The 20061-nt window shown below is 45.5% G+C and overlaps 1 protein-coding gene across 1 annotated transcript in view; it reads left to right on the plus strand.

Moving 5' to 3' along the window:
* Window positions 1-20061, plus strand: part of TBCEL (tubulin folding cofactor E like) — a 131098-nt gene that overhangs the window by 100344 nt on the left and 10693 nt on the right. The window contains exons 7-8 of the mRNA XM_075327631.1: window positions 6171-6297; window positions 17978-18094. Coding sequence (XP_075183746.1) covers window positions 6171-6297; window positions 17978-18094 — 244 coding nt within the window. The remainder of the gene's footprint in view (window positions 1-6170; window positions 6298-17977; window positions 18095-20061) is intronic.

Raw genomic sequence — 20061 nt, forward strand, 5'->3', positions numbered from 1 at the left:
AGCAGCCTGACCACCACCAGCATGATCAGGCACATGTCAGCCAAGCACCCGACTTTGTGGGAAGTACAACAGAGTCGAGGAGCAGTGCTTGCTGATGTCACTGCTACGTCTTCGCTGGTTGTGCATGCGAGCCAATCCCCTGTCCATGCTGCCTGCGAACAAGCCTCCTCCACTCCTGCACCTGCAGTTGCCTACGCAGAAAGAACAACATCATCAAGCACGTCCTTGTCAGTTATCCATTCAGCAAACCTTTGAACGCAGGCGCAAATATACTGCCAACACCCCACATGCCACAGTTCTAAATGCTAACATTTCGCGACTGCTTGCGCTGGAAATGTTGCCTTTTAGGCTGGTGGAGACAGAAGCATTCCGTGACCTGATGGCGGCAGCTGTCCCACGTTACTCGGTCCCCAGCCGCCACTATTTCTCCCGGTGTGCCGTCCCCGCGTTGCATAACCACGTGTCATAAAACATCACACGTGCCCTGAACAACGCTGTTTCACCCAAGGTCCACCTAACCACAGACACGTGGACAAGTGCTTGTGGGCAAGGCCGCTACATCTCGTTGACGGCACACTGGGTTAATATTGTGGAAGCTGGGACCCAGTCTGAGCGAGGGACGGAACACGTCCTTCCCACACCAAGGTTTGCAGGCCCTACCTCAGTCAGTGTTTCACCCACACTCTACAGCTCCGGAATGTCATGCTCTTCAGCCTCCTCTTCCTCCTGCGCATCCTCATCCACTGTACCCTCCACACCAGTCACAAGCTGGAAGCACTGCAGCACTGCCTCGGCGAAGCGGCAACAGGCTGTGCTGAAGCTAATCTGCATAGGTCAGGAGAATAAACTGTGGAAGAAACAAGCGCAGAAATAGGGTCTTATCTGATGGATGAGGGAATACACATGTAAAGACAGGCACTCACCTGTTTCAGTTGTGACAGGCACAACTCCTATGCAAGCATATAGGCAGATTATGCAGCAGTGGTCAGCAGCAGCCCCGATGCAGAAATAGTAGATAACAGGATGGCTGAGAGAGAACCGGGTTAAATGCTGCGCTAGAAAACCACAATTCCGATGGATAAAGTGAAATCCTTTCCTTTATTGGCACAAGTCTACGCGTTTCGAAGGCATACCGCCTTCTTCAGAAGGTTCTCTCTCAGCCAATCTGCATAGGTGACAAACCCCACAATGCAGAAGAGCTGTGGACAGCTCTGAAACAGCAGGCAGATCACTGGCTCACACCTCTGAACCTAAGCCAGGAAAGGTCGTGTGTGACAATGGCCGGAACCTGGTGGCGGCTTTGAGGCGAGGCCAGCTGACACATGTTCCATGCGTGGCCCATGTGCTCAACCTCGTGGTTCAGCGGTTTCTAAAGTCATACCCAGAGCTGTCTGATCTGCTGGTAAAAGTTCGCCGCCTGTCTGCACATTTTCGAAAGTCACCTACTGCTTCAGCCGGCCTTGCCGGCTTTCAGCGCAGTTTGCATCTTTCGGCTCACAGACTGGTGTGTGATGTCCCCACGCATTGGAATTCAACTCTGCACATGTTGGTCAGGATATGTGAGCAGAAGAGGGCAGTTGTTGAGTACCTGCATCACCTAAGCCGTCAGGAAATGGGTCAAACTCCACACATAACACCTGAGGAGTGGAGATGGATGTCAGACCTATGTACCATCCTCCAAAACTTTGAGGACTCCACCAGGACTCCACCAAGATGGTGAGTGGTGATGACGCCATTATTAGCGTCACCATACCGCTACTCTGCCTTCTAAAACGGTCTCTGCTGAAAAACAAACATGATGCATTGCAGGCGGAGCGCGATGAGTTGCAGCAAGAAACAGTAGTGGGAGTGGGTGATGATAACACACAGCCCAGCCTCGTCTCATCACAACGTGCAGTGGAGGACTATGACGAGGAGGAGGATGAAGACATGGAGCAACTCTCCGGCCAAATTGAGGATATGACATGCACACCAGTCATATCCTCGGTTCAGCGTGGCTGGCCAGAGGACAGGGTAGATGAGGAGGAGGAGGACAGCATGTTCAGTCATCTTGTTGGTCAGGCTACTGAAGTCCTGGCTGTTAAGAGTGTGGCGCACATGGCTGACTTTATGGTAAGCTGCCTGTCTCGCGTTAAGAACATCTTGGCCGACAATCATTACTGGTTGGTAATACTGTTAGACCCACGCTACAAGGAGAACTTTTTGTCTCTTATTCCCGTGGAGGAGAGGTCAACCAAAATGCAGCAGTTCCGGAAGGCCATAGTCACGGAAGTAGGCAAAGCATTCCCCTCACAAAACGCTAGCGGCATAGGTCAGGAATCAGTGGACAACCGAGGCGTACAGCCGAGAGAGGCACAAGTCCAATCCGCCAGAGGTAGGGGAACAGTCTTTAAGATGTGGGACAGTTTTCTCAGCCCCTCACGTACCACAGCCCCTGAGGTGCGGGGTAGTGCCACAAGAAATCCTAAGTTTGCCCAGATGCTGAAGGAGTACCTTGCAGATCGAACAACTGTACTCCGACATTCCTCTGTGCCTTACAATTATTGGGTATCCAAGCTGGACACGTGGCATGAATTGGCTCTCTACGCCTTGGAAGTCCTGGCCTGCCCTGCTGCTAGCGTTTTGTCAGAGCGTGTTTTTAGTGCCGCAGGTGGAATCATTACAGATAAACGCACCCGCCTGTCAACTGAAAATGCTGACAGGCTGACTCTGATCAAGATGAACAAGGGTTGGATTGGGCCAGACTTCACCACACCACCAGCAAATAAGAGCGGAATTTAAAGTTTGCCATGTACCTCCACTCACCCATGGGTACACACTTCTGGACTTTGGATAATCGCTGGACTGCTCCTCCTTCTCCTCATGCGCCACCATGATGATGACCGTTACAAATTGCAATACTTAGGCCTTTGTTTCAGGTATACCCCCAGTGGTAAATTTTTTCGCCCATTCTTTGCAGAATGGACATTACAACGACAGGAGACCCGCTCCTTTGCAATGGGAACAATGTTTTGAGGCCCTCATGCACGTCTCTACCCAGGGACAACGTGGAGCCTCCCAATTTTTGGCTTCCCTGCCTAAGGGCTATACTATAATACACCCACTTCCTGACAATGGACACTTAATGTTTTGAGGCCCTCATGCACGTCTCTACCCAGGGACAACGTGGAGCCTCCCAATTTTTGGCTGCCCTGCCTAAGGGCTATACTATAATACACCCACTTCCTTCCAATGGGCACTTCAGGTTTACAGGCCCTCATGCACGTCTCTACCCAGGGACAACGTGGAGCCTCCCAATTTTTGGCTGCCCTGCCAAAGGGCTATACTATAATACACCCACTTCCTTCCAATGGGCACTTCAGGTTTACAGGCCCTCATGCACGTCTCTATGCAGGGGCATTGGTGAACCTCACAATTTTGGACTGCCCTGGCAAAGGAAAATACTACAAAGACTCACTTCCTCAAAATGGGCACATTAGACTCAAGAGGCCTTCATGTACGTCTCTTCTCAGGGACATCGGAGTGCCACACAATGTTTTCACGTAAAATCTTTCATGTATTAATCTCAAAAAGTAACATACACCAGCTCTATCTCACTATTGGGTATGTGCCCTTAACATTTCTGCCATGAAAAATCCTTTTGGGGTCATTTTGGAAGGTTTTCTGGTGAGTCCGTAAAAATGGCGTGAAACGCGGACAAAATTGTTCACAGCTGTGACTTTTGAGTGATAAATGCTTCAAGGGGTCTTCCCCATGCTGTTGCCGTGTCATTTGAGCACTCTTCTGAGTCTTTTGTGACATTTTTAGGGTTTCTCCATGCTGCCGGGGGGTCATTTCACAAAAATACTCGGGTCTCCCATAGGATAACATTGGGCTCGTTGCTCGGGCCGAGTACACGAATATCTTGGGAGGCTCGGCCCGAGCTTCGAGCACCCGAGCTTTTTAGTACTCGCTCATCACTACTCTTTATCTATGCTAGTGTATACAGGGACGGTTAGACAAGGATTAGCAACATGCACCCACAACTGCTCGTCGTTCTGGGTGCATATTGGACCTGACAGGTTGCCTTTAATCTCCAGCCCACAGCTTTCACAGCAGGTCTCCTAATCACAGCTCTCTGCTCTCCCTGTCTGGACCTGTGTGCTTGTTCTATTGCACGGTTATCTCTATGTGTAAATACAGTAATAACAGTGTAGACTCAAAACAAACCACTGCTCGTGGAATGTGTTATAGCAGAAGTTGTGCTGAGCTTTATATTCTACTCATACTACAGTTCTACTACTCCTCACAGCTGTCACTCTAGGAGGAGAGCCCGCCCTGCCAGATACCAGGAAGTGAGGAGACTACAATGCTTTGAGCTGCTCAAGAGACAACTTGAGAATACCTCTTTTAATATCCTCTAATAATTTATTACGAGTGCACCCCCTTGTGTTCGTTCAGTTTCTCAACACCTAAATTAATGTAGAAATTCTGTGATGGTCTTTTCTTTTCCCATAGATTGGGGAAATATAGTGAAATGTTACTTACTAATATTAGCAAAGTGGGAAATTTTAGGCCAGCATTGATTTCCGTAAATAAATAAAAAAATTAAAGTTTCCACAGACCAAAAACAATCCAATATCTCCTAGTAGTATCATTAAGGTTTAACAGCTTTGAACACTTTTAATATTAGAAAAAATAATTTTTACATCTGTAAGTGGTTACTTTTAGTTGGTAAATTTGCTTTTTGTTTTATCCTGAAATGTCCAGACCTTCATTCATTTTCAGCCTCTTCCTCTGCAGTTTACAGCGTAATTCAACTTTAAGATTTTCTTTTTTTTCGCTATCTCCCCCAGTAATATAGACTGTGTAATACTTGTCCGTATCCAGGGTCCTGCTGTCATGTATCAGTATAGCTTTGACCATTCTCTTATCTTTTTCATGTGCTGTTCTCTTTTTCTATAGCCTGTTTTTATGTCCTCCCTGAGACTCTACATGATTTCTTCCCGCCACATTGTGGAAATCTGTGCACAACATCTTCCCCTTCCTGCTGCTATCTCTAAGGCCTAAGCCACACGGCGAGAAAAACAGTGCGAGTGGAGTGCGATAAAACATCGCATTCCCCTCGGACCAATTCTAGCCTGTGTGTCAGCACACATGGGCGATTATTTTCTCAGCCCTAATCGGACTGAGAAAACAATCGCAGCATGCTGCAACTGTAAGCTGAGTCTTTCTCTCGCACCCATTCAAGTGAATGGGGCGAGAGAAAAATCGCACTGCACTCGCGGTACACCGGTGTACCGCTAGTGCAGTGCGAGAATGGCAATAGCCGGCTATGCAGGAGAGAGGGAGAGAAATCCCTCCCTCCCCTCCTGAGTGCCAGCCCGCCCCCCGCAGCTGAGGTCTGCTCGCACGAACGGACCTCAGTTGAAAGGACACATGCATGGCACTCGGCTCTGCTGTACTGCCAGCACGAGCCGAGTGTCATGCAAGGGGATCGCAGTAGTCCCCGTGTGGCCCCAGCCTTACCCTGAGAGAAGGGCAGAGTGAGCCACCAGAACCGAGCAGGAGCTTTGACCGCATTCTATAATTGTAGCGGAACACTATGTTAGATAAAGGGCTTACAGACACCCTGCAAATGTAAATCAGTAGCTGCTTAAATATGCATTTAGGAAGCAAATGTATAAAATTAGTACATTTTAGTTACACATTAACATGTTAAAAATCTTTTCCACTATATTTTACCTTTCAGATTAAAGAGAACGTGTCCCTAGTTTTCTCTTATGAACGAAACATAGGGGGGTGAACAATACAAGGGGTTTCTTCCTTATGTTTTATAAATTGAGGTATAGAACTGAACCCTATTTTTCTTACTGGGACTGTAATTTTAAGGAGATCTCTGCTAATAGAGTGGTTTTCTTTGGATAATTTGCATTGTCCGCAGAACACATAATAACGCTCAGTCCTCCATTGTACAGCAGTTTCTGCCATGTAAGAGTAGCCCCTACATGACCCGCCCAACCCACCATGTCTATATCTTAGGGGATCCGGTGATGACAGGTTGTGTTTAAATTCTCCGCACAGACACCGCTTTGTATCATGGAGATGGCTCTTATTAGGCGCAGTTGACAGCTTCCTTCTACTGCGGAGTTTACAATGCGACCTAGGAACATTTATCTTTGTTTCTATAGGTATAAACTCCTGGGAAGACATTGAGAGACTAAACACTTTGCCCATGCTGGAAGAAATCCGATTGCTAGGTATACCTCTTGTGGAGCCTTACAGCACAGAGGAGCGGAGGAAATTGGTTATTGCAAGGTACGTAGTCTACTTGTACAGAGTCATTCTGTCTGGACAATAATTACTGTTCTCAATGCATCTCCGTATGAATGCTGCGGAAAGGAGGCAATGCTGAAGGTGTCTCAGAGCACATCTGACTTCCTTTATGTAGAAATACTTTCAAAGAAATAAATTGAAAACATAACTAAAACTTTAAAGGGCTGTCAACTTCAAAAATATTTTAACATCAGAGAAGTGTAACTTCTTTTTTTTTTTTAATTGGACAATCCTTTTAACCTCGTATCGACATGTGCCTTGCTCTCATGAAACATGTGCACACTTACTATAAGTAACTCTCTCTGCTCCATACAGTTATTGGTCATCTTTTCTACAGCTAGCACCCAAGAGTAACTGTTGTGTACGGAGCTAGCCTCTGATCTCAGCAGGCTAACCTCTTAGATGCCACTGTCAATCAGGATAGAGGCACTTAAGAGGATAGAAATGGGAGAAGAGGATTGTTTCCAACGCCCATCACTGTTTCCCTTCATCTCTAATTGCAGAGTGCTAATAAGGTATAATTAATTATGAGCGAGCAAGTTCGGTACTCAATTGAGCATCGGGGTGCTCAGGTACTCGCAGTGCTCGGCCGAATATCGCGAAAGCTCACATGTTTCGTACATAAAACAATGAACACCAAGCACAGACTTGCGTCACTGCATAATGTGAACAGGCACCCTAGGGATAGCCATTCATAGTCTCTGGATGGCTCTCACTGGGGTAAAAATAATGTTTTTTGATGTAGTATGTCCAAAAAAAAAAAAAACCCGCCTCCCTCCCCCCAGAAATGCTCTGTTTGTGGTTGCCTATACGTGGACGGAGACTCTAACTGGCCAATCATTGACTTCCATAATACTCGTTACTCAAGTCCAACCCATAAGGGCATCCAACCTGCTCAACTGAAGTAACGAGCACCCGTCATTTTATTGCTCGCCCATCACCAGTTATTACAGCCATAAGTCTACTCAGCTCCACCTATCACACTCCGCTCATGGCTGGGCATCATAGCAGACTGGTAATTACACAGTACTATACTATACTTTAGTGTTCCAGTGACTTGTGTAAGTGATTGCAACGTCAACTTCCCTAAATAAGACTAATAAAAGAAGTTTAAACCCATCCCTCCCTTTTTGGAAATGGCAAAATAAAAAAAAAAAATATTTCCCTGTGCATAAATACATAAAACAATAATCTCCTGCTCTGTTCTTTTGGTCATGTCACCTACCATAAAAAATTGAATAAAAAAAACTCAGAAAAGTTATATGAACCCCCCCCCCAAAAAAAATGAACAGTCATACTACTAAAAATGTTAAGGCTTTCAGAATATGGTGAAAGAAGACAACTTTTTTCCAAAGGTTTTTTTTATTTAAGTAGTAAAAAAAAATAAAGTTTTATATATATCACCATAACAATACGGACCCATAGAGCAAAGTCACTGAGTTATATTTACTACATACTATATAAATTTGTTTTTACTCTCACTGTACAGACCTGTAGGAGAAAGTTACCAGGTCATTGTACCACAGAGTGGATGTCAAGTTCCTGCAATGTATACGGCTTAGTGATGGAGCCAGATAAGAAGCAGGAGGGAGGGCAATCAGCACCAGGACACCCGCCTGCAACGGCGATGATTGGTGTTAACCCCTTAGATCAGGGGTGGGCAATTAATTTTCCCATGGGGCCGCATGAGAAATTGGGATTGGTTTAGAGGGCCGGACTAATATAATTACCTCAGTTCTACCCAATATATTACATCACTACACCCCCTCCATATACTACACCTGTAATAAACTACACCACTACACCCCTATATACTACACCTGTATTATACTACACCCCCCATATACACCTGTATTATACTACACTCCCTCCATATACCTGTAATATACTACACCCCCATATACACCTGTATTATACTACACCACTATATAATACACCTCCGATATACTACATCATTACACCCCTATATACTACACCTGTAATATACTACATCACTACACCCCATATACTACACCTGTAATATAGTACACCCCCATATAGTACACCTGTAATATACTACACCTCCATATAGCACACCTGTAATATACTACAACTCCACATAGTACACCTGTAATATACTACATCACTACACCCCTATATACACCTGTAATATACTACATCACTACACCCCATATACTACACCTGTAATATACTACATCTCCATATAGCACACCTGTAATATACTACACCTCCATATAGCACACCTGTAATATACTACACCTCCATATAGCACACCTGTAATATACTACACCTCCATATAGCACACCTGTAATATACTACATCACTACACCCCATATACTACTCCTGTAATATAGTACACCCCCATATAGCACACCTGTAATATACTACAACTCCATATAGTACACCTGTAATATACTACATCACTACACCCCTATATACACCTGTAATATACTACATCACTACACCCCTATATACACCTGTAATATACACCTCCATATAGCACACCTGTAATATACTACACCTCCATATAGTACACCTGTAATATACTACACCTCCATATAGCACACCTGTAATATACTACACCTCCATATAGCACACCTGTAATATACTACACCTCCATATAGTACACCTGTAATATACTACCCCTCCATATAGCACACCTGTAATATACTACACCTCCATATAGTACACCTGTAATATACTACCCCTCCATATAGCACACCTGTAATATACTACACCTCCATATAGCACACCTGTAATATACTACCCCTCCATATAGCACACCTGTAATATACTACACCTCCATATAGTACACCTGTAATATACTACCCCTCCATATAGCACACCTGTAATATACTACAACTCCATATAGTACACCTGTAATATACTACATCACTACACCCCTATATACACCTGTAATATACTACATCACTACACCCCATATACTACAATATACTACACCTGTAATATACTACACCTCCAGATAGCACACCTGTAATATACTACATCACTACACCCCCTATATAGCACACCTGTAATATACTACACCTCCATATAGCACACCTGTAATATACTACACCTCCATATAGTACACCTGTAATATACTACATCACTACACCCCCTATATAGCACACCTGTATTATACTACACCCCCATATGTCACACACCCTGCTTCCCATACAGCCTGCACCCCCATATCACACACACTACACCCCCATATGTCACACACCCTGCCCACATATTTCACCCTGCCTGTACCCCAACTTACCCCTCTCAAACACTCTGCACCCCTTCACATCCTTCTGTCAGTCTGCAGCTCTCATATGCCATTCACCCTGCAACTCCATGTTCCCACATATGCCACTCACCCTGCAGCTCCATGTTCCCACTTATGCCACTCACCCTGCAGCTCCATGTTCCCACATATGCCACTCAACCTGAAGCTCCATGTTCCCACATATGCACTCACCCTGCAGCTCCATGTTCCCACATATGCACTCACCCTGCAGCTCCATCTTCCCCCATATGCACTCACCCTGCAGCTCCATGTTCCCACATATGCACTCACCCTGCAGCTCCATGTTCCCACATATGCACTCACCCTGCAGCTCCATGTTCCCACATATGCCAATCACCCTGCAGCTCCATGTTCCCACATATGCACTCACCCTGCAGCTCCGTGTTCCCACATATGCACTCACCCTGCAGCTCCGTGTTCCCACATATGCACTCACCCTGCAGCTCCGTGTTCCCACATATGCACTCACCCTGCAGCTCCGTGTTCCCACATATGCACTCACCCTGCAGCTCCGTGTTCCCTCATATGCCACTCACCCTGCAACTCCATGTTCCCACATATGCCACTCACCCTGCAGCTCCATGTTCCCACATATGCCACTCACCCTGCAGCTCCATGTTCCCACATATGCACTCACCCTGCAGCTCCATGTTCCCACATATGCACTCACCCTGCAGCTCCATGTTCCCACATATGCACTCACCCTGCAGCTCCATCTTCCCACATATGCACTCACCCTGCAGCTCCATGTTCCCACATATGCCACTCACCCTGCAGCTCCATGTTCCCACATATGCCACTCACCCTGCAGCTCCATGTTCCCACATATGCCACTCACCCTGCAGCTCCATGTTCCCACATATGCACTCACCCTGCAGCTCCATGTTCCCACATATGCCACTCACCCTGCAACTCCATCTTCCCACATATGCCACTCACCCTGCAACTCCATCTTCCCACATATGCCACTCACCCTGCAACTCCATCTTCCCACATATGCACTCACCCTGCAGCTCCATGTTCCCACATATGCCACTCACCCTGCAACTCCATCTTCCCACATATGCCACTCACCCTGCAACTCCATCTTCCCACATATGCCACTCACCCTGCAACTCCATCTTCCCTCATATGCCACTCACCCTGCAGCTCCATGTTCCCACATATGCACTCACCCTGCAGCTCCATGTTCCCACATATGCACTCACCCTGCAGCTCCATCTTCCCACATATGCCACTCACCCTGCAGCTCCGTGTTCCCACATATGCACTCACCCTGCAGCTCCGTGTTCCCTCATATGCCACTCACCCTGCAACTCCATCTTCCCACATATGCCACTCACCCTGCAACTCCATCTTCCCACATATGCCACTCACCCTGCAACTCCATCTTCCCTCATATGCCACTCACCCTGCAGCTCCATGTTCCCACATATGCACTCACCCTGCAGCTCCATGTTCCCACATATGCCACTCACCCTGCAGCTCCATGTTCCCACATATGCCACTCACCCTGCAGCTCCATGTTCCCACATATGCACTCACCCTGCAGCTCCATGTTCCCACATATGCCAATCACCCTGCAGCTCCATGTTCCCACATATGCACTCACCCTGCAGCTCCATGTTCCCACATATGCACTCACCCTGCAGCTCCGTGTTCCCACATATGCACTCACCCTGCAGCTCCATGTTCCCACATATGCACTCACCCTGCAGCTCCATGTTCCCACATATGCACTCACCCTGCAGCTCTGTGTTCCCACATATGCACTCACCCTGCAGCTCCGTGTTCCCTCATATGCCACTCACCCTGCAACTCCATCTTCCCACATATGCCACTCACCCTGCAACTCCATCTTCCCACATATGCCACTCACCCTGCAACTCCATCTTCCCACATATGCCACTCACCCTGCAACTCCATCTTCCCTCATATGCCACTCACCCTGCAGCTCCATGTTCCCACATATGCACTCACCCTGCAGCTCCATGTTCCCACATATGCACTCACCCTGCAGCTCCATCTTCCCACATATGCCACTCACCCTGCAGCTCCATGTTCCCACATATGCCACTCACCCTGCAGCTCCATGTTCCCACATATGCCACTCACCCTGCAGCTCCATGTTCCCACATATGCACTCACCCTGCAGCTCCATGTTCCCACATATGCACTCACCCTGCAGCTCCATGTTCCCACATATGCACTCACCCTGCAGCTCCATGTTCCCACATATGCCACTCACCCTGCAGCTCCATGTTCCCACATATGCCACTCACCCTGCAGCTCCATGTTCCCACATATGCCACTCACCCTGCAGCTCCATGTTCCCACATATGCCATTCACCCTGCAGCTCCATGTTCCCACATATGCACTCACCCTGCAGCTCCATCTTCCCACATATGCCACTCACCCTGCAGCTCCATCTTCCCTCATATGCACTCACCCTGCAGCCCCCTCACCCTCATGTCCCCTCTTTTCTTATTACCAGTCATCATGTGTCCACATCTCCTTCAGGATTCAGTATCTTTGCTTTCTGCCCGGCATCCTGTGTCTCCTCCCACACAGTCACATGGGCGTGACATCATCGCAGGTCCTACAGTGCAGGATGAATTATTCCGTCTGCTGTGCTGCTTCTTCTCCTGCCCGGCGGGAACTTTTGAAATGACACACGCAGCGCAGTACTGACAACGTCAGAGCGCGCGCGTGTGTCACTGACAATTAGTGCCGGCAGGGAACAGAGGAAAGACTCCTGCGTTCCGCTGCCTGCACTGACTGTGCGGACCTGCACAGGATCTCTCCTTGCTCGGCACGCTGCAGCCCGGCTCCACTGCACCGGCTGAAGACGGGCGGGCCGGTCACAGAGAGCAGGCGGGCCGGATGTGGCCCGCGGGCCGCCCCTTGCCCAGGTCTGCCTTAGATGCTGCTGTCATTAGCGACAGGGGCATCTAGATGGTTAACAGAAGGAGAGGGTTCCCTCTTTAACTCAATTCTCAAACCCACAACACAATCCTGCAGTACCAGGGGTTGCACTGGCAACCTGAAGCCAATAAATGGTCTGGAGGCTGTAGACCAATAAGTGGCCTCGATGCCCAGCCATAAGCAGGGTATAGCACTCCTCATATCAGTTTAAAACGGACAGGTCCAGTACAGTAAAATACTTAGTGTTGCAGAATATTAGACCATTGATCATTCATGAAAGTTCAAGGTGTTTTAGTGTGCATAAATAGCAAAATATTAAATGCGATATAACACTGGCATCCCTGCAACCGAACTAACCCAAAGAAAGTCTTCTTATTACATTTACCATGCAGTGAACAGCATAAAGTGGCCTTCACAAAACTAGATAAGTCCTGAATTGCTGTTTTTCTGCATTTGGTCTTCCAAAAATAGGAATAAAAAGCGATGTTATGCATCACAAAATGGCACAAAAAACCCCTCATCCCACAAATAAACAAGCCCCGACTCAGATCCATCAGTGGAAAAAAATAGAGGTTTTTCACGTTACTAGTGGCTCAGAAAAGCAGCATGTCTCCCAGTGAAATCCATGGACCGAGAGCCAAATGGCCCCTTCTGAGCTCTGAAGCGTGCCCAAACCACAGTCGATTTGGGGAGCTGCAGATGGGAAAGTGCATTGAATGGGGTTCTCTAGGATGTAATGATTGATTGGTATATCTGTTAGATGGGTCATCAATAAGAGATTGGAGGTGGCCTCACACCTGGAACCCCCATAGGCCACCTGAAACCTTCCCCAGCAGTAGCCAGAATACAGCAGCCCCGTACAACTCTGTAACACAGCCCAATGGTAAGGAAATCTGTGACACAGTTTGGGGTAAAATTGCTCACTATACCTATAAATGTATTCTCTTATGGGTGACGTTTCTTACATTGGGCTGTTTCTTTAGTTTTCTGCTATTCTGGCACCTCAGAAGCTCTACGAGTGGCACACCCATAGATTGTCTTCTATTATACCCTTTGTGAAAATAAAAAATTTGGAGCGAAAGCCTCATTTTAGTGGAAAAATGTCATTTTTTTCATTTCCATAATCCAACTGTATAAAATGCTGTGGATTCAAATTGCATTTTTAAAAAATGGCATCAGATCCTTGTCTGGGGCTTTGTTGACTTTTAGGCCCTATTAAAACTCAATCAGTCTGTAAAAAATAAATATTGCTCATTTTTTTGAAAAAATGCCGCTTAACATCTAACCCTTCTAACAGTTTAAAAAACTTAATTTTCGTCATATTTCTGACCTTTTCATAAAGAAATGCAAATCTTATCACCTTAACTTTACCACAATCACTATTTATAAAGTGTGATGGAAAAACATGCAAGAATCTCCGGGATTTGAAGAAGCGTTCCCGAGTTATTACTACATAATGTCCAATTCTCAGGAAGGTCAAAATGGGCTATTGTGGTAAGGGGCGAATGACACATTTCCTCAAAATCCTTCCATTTACACCTTGACCTATGTTGGGCCGTTGTGCATCAGCAGGGTTTTTTTTGTTTGTTTTTTTGCCCCCACTCTTTAAGAAAGAGCTTCTCACAGATCGGATGGCAAAAACATAGTGACGATTCCCTTTAAAGGATTGTCTGAGACATGGAAATTTCAGTACATGGTCAGCAAATGTGTTGAAATAATACTTATCGTCCGTTTTCAATGCTGCTTTTATATTTATTTATATATATAATATATTATAAATTTTATTTATTTTTATATATACCGTATTTTTCGCTTTATAAGACGCACCTGATTATAAGACGCACCCCCAAATTTGGTGAAGGAAAAGAGAATTATTTTTTTTTAATGTTAAATGGGGTCCATCTTATAATCCCAGTGTCCGTCTAACAAATCATATAGGGTATATGTCCCTCATAGCCCCCATCCTAAAACTAGCCCCCCTTAATCTGGATATGGCCCCCTTATATTGAATATTGTCCCCTTGTGCTGGGACACATCACCCAGTGATGCCACTTGTCCCCCATTGATGACACACATCCCCTATTGCTGGCACATGTCCCCTATTTATGGCACATGGCCCCCTATGGATTGCACACGTCCCACTGTGCTGCCCATGGCCCCTATACATGGCACACCTCTCCTGTGTTTGATATGGCCCCCATGTGTGCTGCCCATGGCCCCTATAGATGGCACACCTCCCCTGTTAGATATGGCCCCCATGTGTGCTGCCCATGGCCACTATAGATGGCACACCTCCCCTGTTAGATATGGCCCCCATGTGTGCTGCCCATGGCCACTATAGATGGCACATCTCCCCTGTGTTTGATATGGCCCCCATACTGCTGCCCATGGCCACTATAGATGGCACATCTCCCCTGTGTTAGATATGGCTCCCATACTGCTGCCCATGGCCACTATAGATGACACATCTCCCCTGTGTTAGATATGGCCCCCAGGCTGCTGCCCATAGTAAAATAAAACACTCTTTCCTTACCTTCTCAGCGCTGTCCCTCCTCGTGTCTCCCTCCATGCTGCTGCTCCTCCTCCACTTCCTGGTTCTCAATGCCAGTCATGTGATCGGCACAGCAGAGTGATATCATCTCTGTGTGCCTGATCACAGACAGCGGCAGCAGAGACACTGGGAGATCAGCGCTGGAGGTAAGTAAAGCTTTTTTTATTTTACAATGGGCAGCAGTATGAGGGCCATATCTAACACAGGGGAGATCATGTGCGATCACAGGAGGGCGCAGGCAGATATAATATGCACCGCTGCCCCAGCCCATCGCCGCAGTGCTGTTTCAGCACCACGGTGATGGACAGCGGCAGTGCATATTATATGAGCGGGAGCAGGAGATCAAAGTCTCCCTCCTGCAGCTTTCACAAGCGCCCAGCACCGCTCCAGAGCTGCCCCCACCTCCCCTGGATCCTGCAGTGTGTGTGTGTGTATGTATGTATATAATATATGTATAATATATATATATATATATATATATATATATATATATATATATATATATATATATATATATATATATATATATATATATATATATATATATATATATATATATTTTACACCCCCATCCCCGTATATTCGGATTATAAGACAAACACCCTACTTTCCCCCAAAATTTGGGTGAACAAAAGTGCGTCTTATAAAGCGAAAAATACGGTGTGTGTGTATATATTATATATAGTGTGTGTGTGTGTGTATACATACATATATACACACACACAGTGTGTCCACCCATATCCTGTCCACCGCCATTAACTTGAGAATGGCGGCAGCTACACATAGAAGTGGTGTCTAGGTATAGTAAAGTAGCCATGCGCTACGCAATGAAACCACCTATAGCGCAACCTGGTGAAAAACAACAGAGTTAGCATTTTTATCTCAAAAACGGAACGAGATGGCGAAAGTAAAATATAACGTTGTAGGTTATAATCAATTCAATACGAATCGACACCTTGCATACAGAAATGCTATGATTAGAACATGTAAGACTCACAAGGCTGCGGACATGAAGCGATACTTCATGGAGACCTTCCTACAAGTCATTGGGTATGGAGGCTGTGTGGAGTGGCCTCCACGCTCACCTGACCTAACCCCATTGGACTTCTTTCTGTGAGGTCACATCAAACAGCAGGTGTATGTGACCCCTCCACCAACATTGCAGGACCTACGACGACGTATCACAGATGCTTGTGCAAACGGGTCACCTACCATATTGCACAACCTGCAGCAAGATACAGTATGCTGTGCAGAGTCCAGATGTGCATTGCAGCTAACGGGGGCCAGTTTGAGCATCAAAGTTAAATGAGTGCCATATGCGTGACCAGCATTCAATGTTTTGGGGGGGGGGGGGGGTCATGGGTTTCATATCATATCATTTCTATATTCAAGGTGTCGATTCGTATTGAATTGCTGATGCCCTACAAATTTTTAATTCACTTTTGTTTTCTCTATCTCACTCCATTTTCGAGATAAAAATGCTAACTTCCACCAGGTGGCGCTGTAGGTGGTTTCATTGCATAGTGCATGGCTACTTTACTATACCTAGAGACCACTTCTATGCCTATAGCTGCCGCCCTCCTCAGGTTAATGGTGGTGGACAGGGTACGGGTGGACTCACTGTGTATGTGTACATATGTGTGTGTGTGTGTATATATAGATATAGATATAGATATATATATATATATATATAATATATGATATATTCATAAACACTGTATACAGCAGCCAACTGAAGTTTTCAATAGGAGGTGTACGGTGTGAGGTGTCAAAAATCCTGATACTCTGGGTGGTCATCACACTGTCCTCCCTGCCCTATTCTCTGCAGACATGACTGGGAGGAATTAAGGGGAATCTGCCACCAGGGCTTTGCCATTTAAATTGAGAGCAGCATAACGTAGAGACAGAGACCCAGATTCTAATGATGTCACTTGATAATCTCCTGCTGATAAAATTGGGATTTTTATCACTAGAGTGCTAGTAGACCTGCTGCCATGTAGTCCAGCTCCGCCCCCACCACTGATTGGTAGCTTTATGTGTACAAAGCTGCCAATCAGTGATGCGGGCTGGGTTTTAGAGAGCTCAGCATTCAGATTACTGAGAGACCTGCAGCAGATAAAACTGATTTTATCAAAACTGCAGCAAGCAGCCCAGTGAGTAAGTGACACATCACTGGAATCCGGGTCTGTGCCCCTACATCGTGCTGCTCTCAGATTGGGTACCAAAAACCTGGTGGCAGATCCCTTTAAAGTTTTTTGGGGGGATTTATCAAAAACTGTGATGGAGTAGAGAGTATTAGTCAATATCGAAATCGCCATTACTTACCCTCTCCATCAATCATCCGCCAATTACATGAGATGCACACTGCTTCCAGAGGTGCTTTTTTTGTAATAGATGGGGGTCCTGAGCAGGGGGCTTCCCTCTGTGGCATTCATAAGCTATAAAATAAACCTTGTAGCCCTAAAATGTCTCACAGACCCGATTAGAGAAGCCAATCCATGAAATCTAAGGCCTGTGATGATGAATGAAGCCGTGCACCGGGTCATATAGACCAGAGCTGCTAATTAATTCTGACAGTAATAAATCCACGTTTTATCACTGTATGAAACATCTTGAGACTGCGGTGATGAGCGGATTACTTTGTGAGAAGAGTCCCACAATCGCTCTGGAATTTGGAGATGACCTGGATGATATTCATACTTTCTAAAGTTTCTTGCCCGCACTATTTCTATGGGGTCACCCTGGTACATTTAAGTCTTTTGGCAGGGAGACCCGGGAGTGAAAGCATATTGATTTCATGAAAGACAGATCAGGGCATTCTCCTCTCCAGTTTTAATGCAGCGTAGTGATGGTCTTGCTAATCTTTTCCTCTCGTATGAACTCCTAGATTGCCGTCTGTTTCCAAACTGAATGGCAGTGTTGTCACAGAAGGTGAAAGAGAAGACTCCGAGAGATTCTTCCTCCGTTACTATATGAATGTCCCAAAGGAAGAAGTTCCATTACGGTGAGACTATAGACAATTGAAAATAAAAAAAAGGTTAATAAGAAGGGCTGATGCCTAGACACAATTTACTTTTTTGTAGTGAAGTCAAAACAGCAAATATTGGTCCTGGGGCAGAATGGCCAGCATTGTTCTCATTCATTTATCTTCATCTTTTTCTAGGAACTCGTCACGTCTACTAAATTTGTTGCTCAGTGCAAGTAAGCTGAGTATATCGGGGCAGTTTATCTAGGATATGTTCTTATAGCATTCGGCGTACTGGAGACAAAAGCCCGCTTTACACGCTACAATATATCTTACGATGTGTTGGCGGGGTCACGACGTAAGTGACGCACATCCGGCATCATGTTATATTGTAGCATGTAACAGCTACGTGCGATTGCGATTGAACAGTAAAACGTTCATCGCACGCACGCCGTTCAATTCCTAAAAATTGAACGTCGGGTTGTCCAATATTCCCGAGGGACTACACATCGCAGTGTGTGACACCCCGGGAACAATGAACAGATCTTACCTGCGTCCTGCAGCTCCCCGCCAGCAATGCGGAAGGAAGGAGGTGGGCGGGATGTTTACGTCCCACTCATCTCCGCCCCTTCGCTTCTATTGGCCGGCTGCCGCATGACGTCGATGTGACGCCGAACGTCCCTTCGGCCATTTTTGCCTGTGACAAGGTAGACACGCTGCCATTTAACAGAGCATGTATCCACTGACTATAGGAAATCAATTAATTTTTCTTTCTATTCTGAATTTATTTTTTTTAATATATTAACACCTTCCTTATTTTTAACCACTTTCTACCCTGGCCTGTAATAGTCCATTTTGGGTTGTTCTCGTGAAGCACCATACGATTACAGTACATTTATTGTGTGGATATGTTCTTGCACCCTATTGCACGTTTCAACTGCATTATACAGTCTTCATCTTGCAATGACTGTCAAGATCAGAAAATATCTTTGGGAATTTCCTAGCCATGGACAAAAAAAATTCAATGCAATTGTTTTGTTCTGGTCACATCTATTAAAGAGAATCTGTCAGCAGGATGTCACCCTCAAACTAAGTTCATAAAGCACGTTAAAATAGAAGTTCCAGCAATACTTTTACCGTGACCAGTCCGGTCATTCATTACTGAGAAATCAGCGTTTGAATTTATGTGCAAATGTAGCTGAAGATCTATTTGTAGATCCGAAGCCTCTGTCACTCCAGCTCTATTCCCTGCTCTGATAGAGCCTACTCCTGCGTGAGTGACGGCTCCTTTGCCTGAAGTCACACAACATAGAGGTTGTAAGTGAAGAAAGAGGAGGCAAGACTTGGCGGGAAATAGAGCTGGAGCGACAGAGGCTTCAGATCTACCATAGCACTTCAGCCTCAGTTTGCATCTGACTTCAAATTCTGATTTCTCTGTAGCTGAGTGACAGACCGACCATGTAAAGGTATTGCGACAATTGTCTTTCAAAGAGCTACATTCACGTATAAATAGTGTGGGGAAATACTGCTGACAGATTCTCTTTACATTTCTTAAATGTCAGCTAATTGTGACGGTGCAGTGTGAAGGAGGGATGAGGTTTTAACCATGGCTCAAATGATTTAATTTAGATCATGGGAAACAGTAAAGGGAAAATGCTTACAAGCTATGATGATAAATATAACAATTTGTAGAAGAAAAAGATACCATATCATTTTGTGATTGCTATAAAACATAAAAAAATGAAAAAAAATCAATGGCAGATTTACTTTATCAACATAATGACTAAAAAACAAAAAAAGAAGTTTCTCAAATTGAGTCAATGTTTTTTTTTTTATTTTATTAAGTACTAAAACATAAAATCAGATATAGCGAGTGAAATAAGTATTGAATACACCACCAATTGTTCTAAGAAAATATATTTCTAAAGATGCTAGTCACATGAAATTCTAAATGGATGTAACAACCCATCCAATCCACACAGGCAAATAAGGCAAACTGCTGAGGT

Source organism: Anomaloglossus baeobatrachus, chromosome 11 (genome assembly GCF_048569485.1).
Source record: "Anomaloglossus baeobatrachus isolate aAnoBae1 chromosome 11, aAnoBae1.hap1, whole genome shotgun sequence".
NCBI classification, from domain to species: Eukaryota; Metazoa; Chordata; class Amphibia; order Anura; family Aromobatidae; genus Anomaloglossus; species Anomaloglossus baeobatrachus.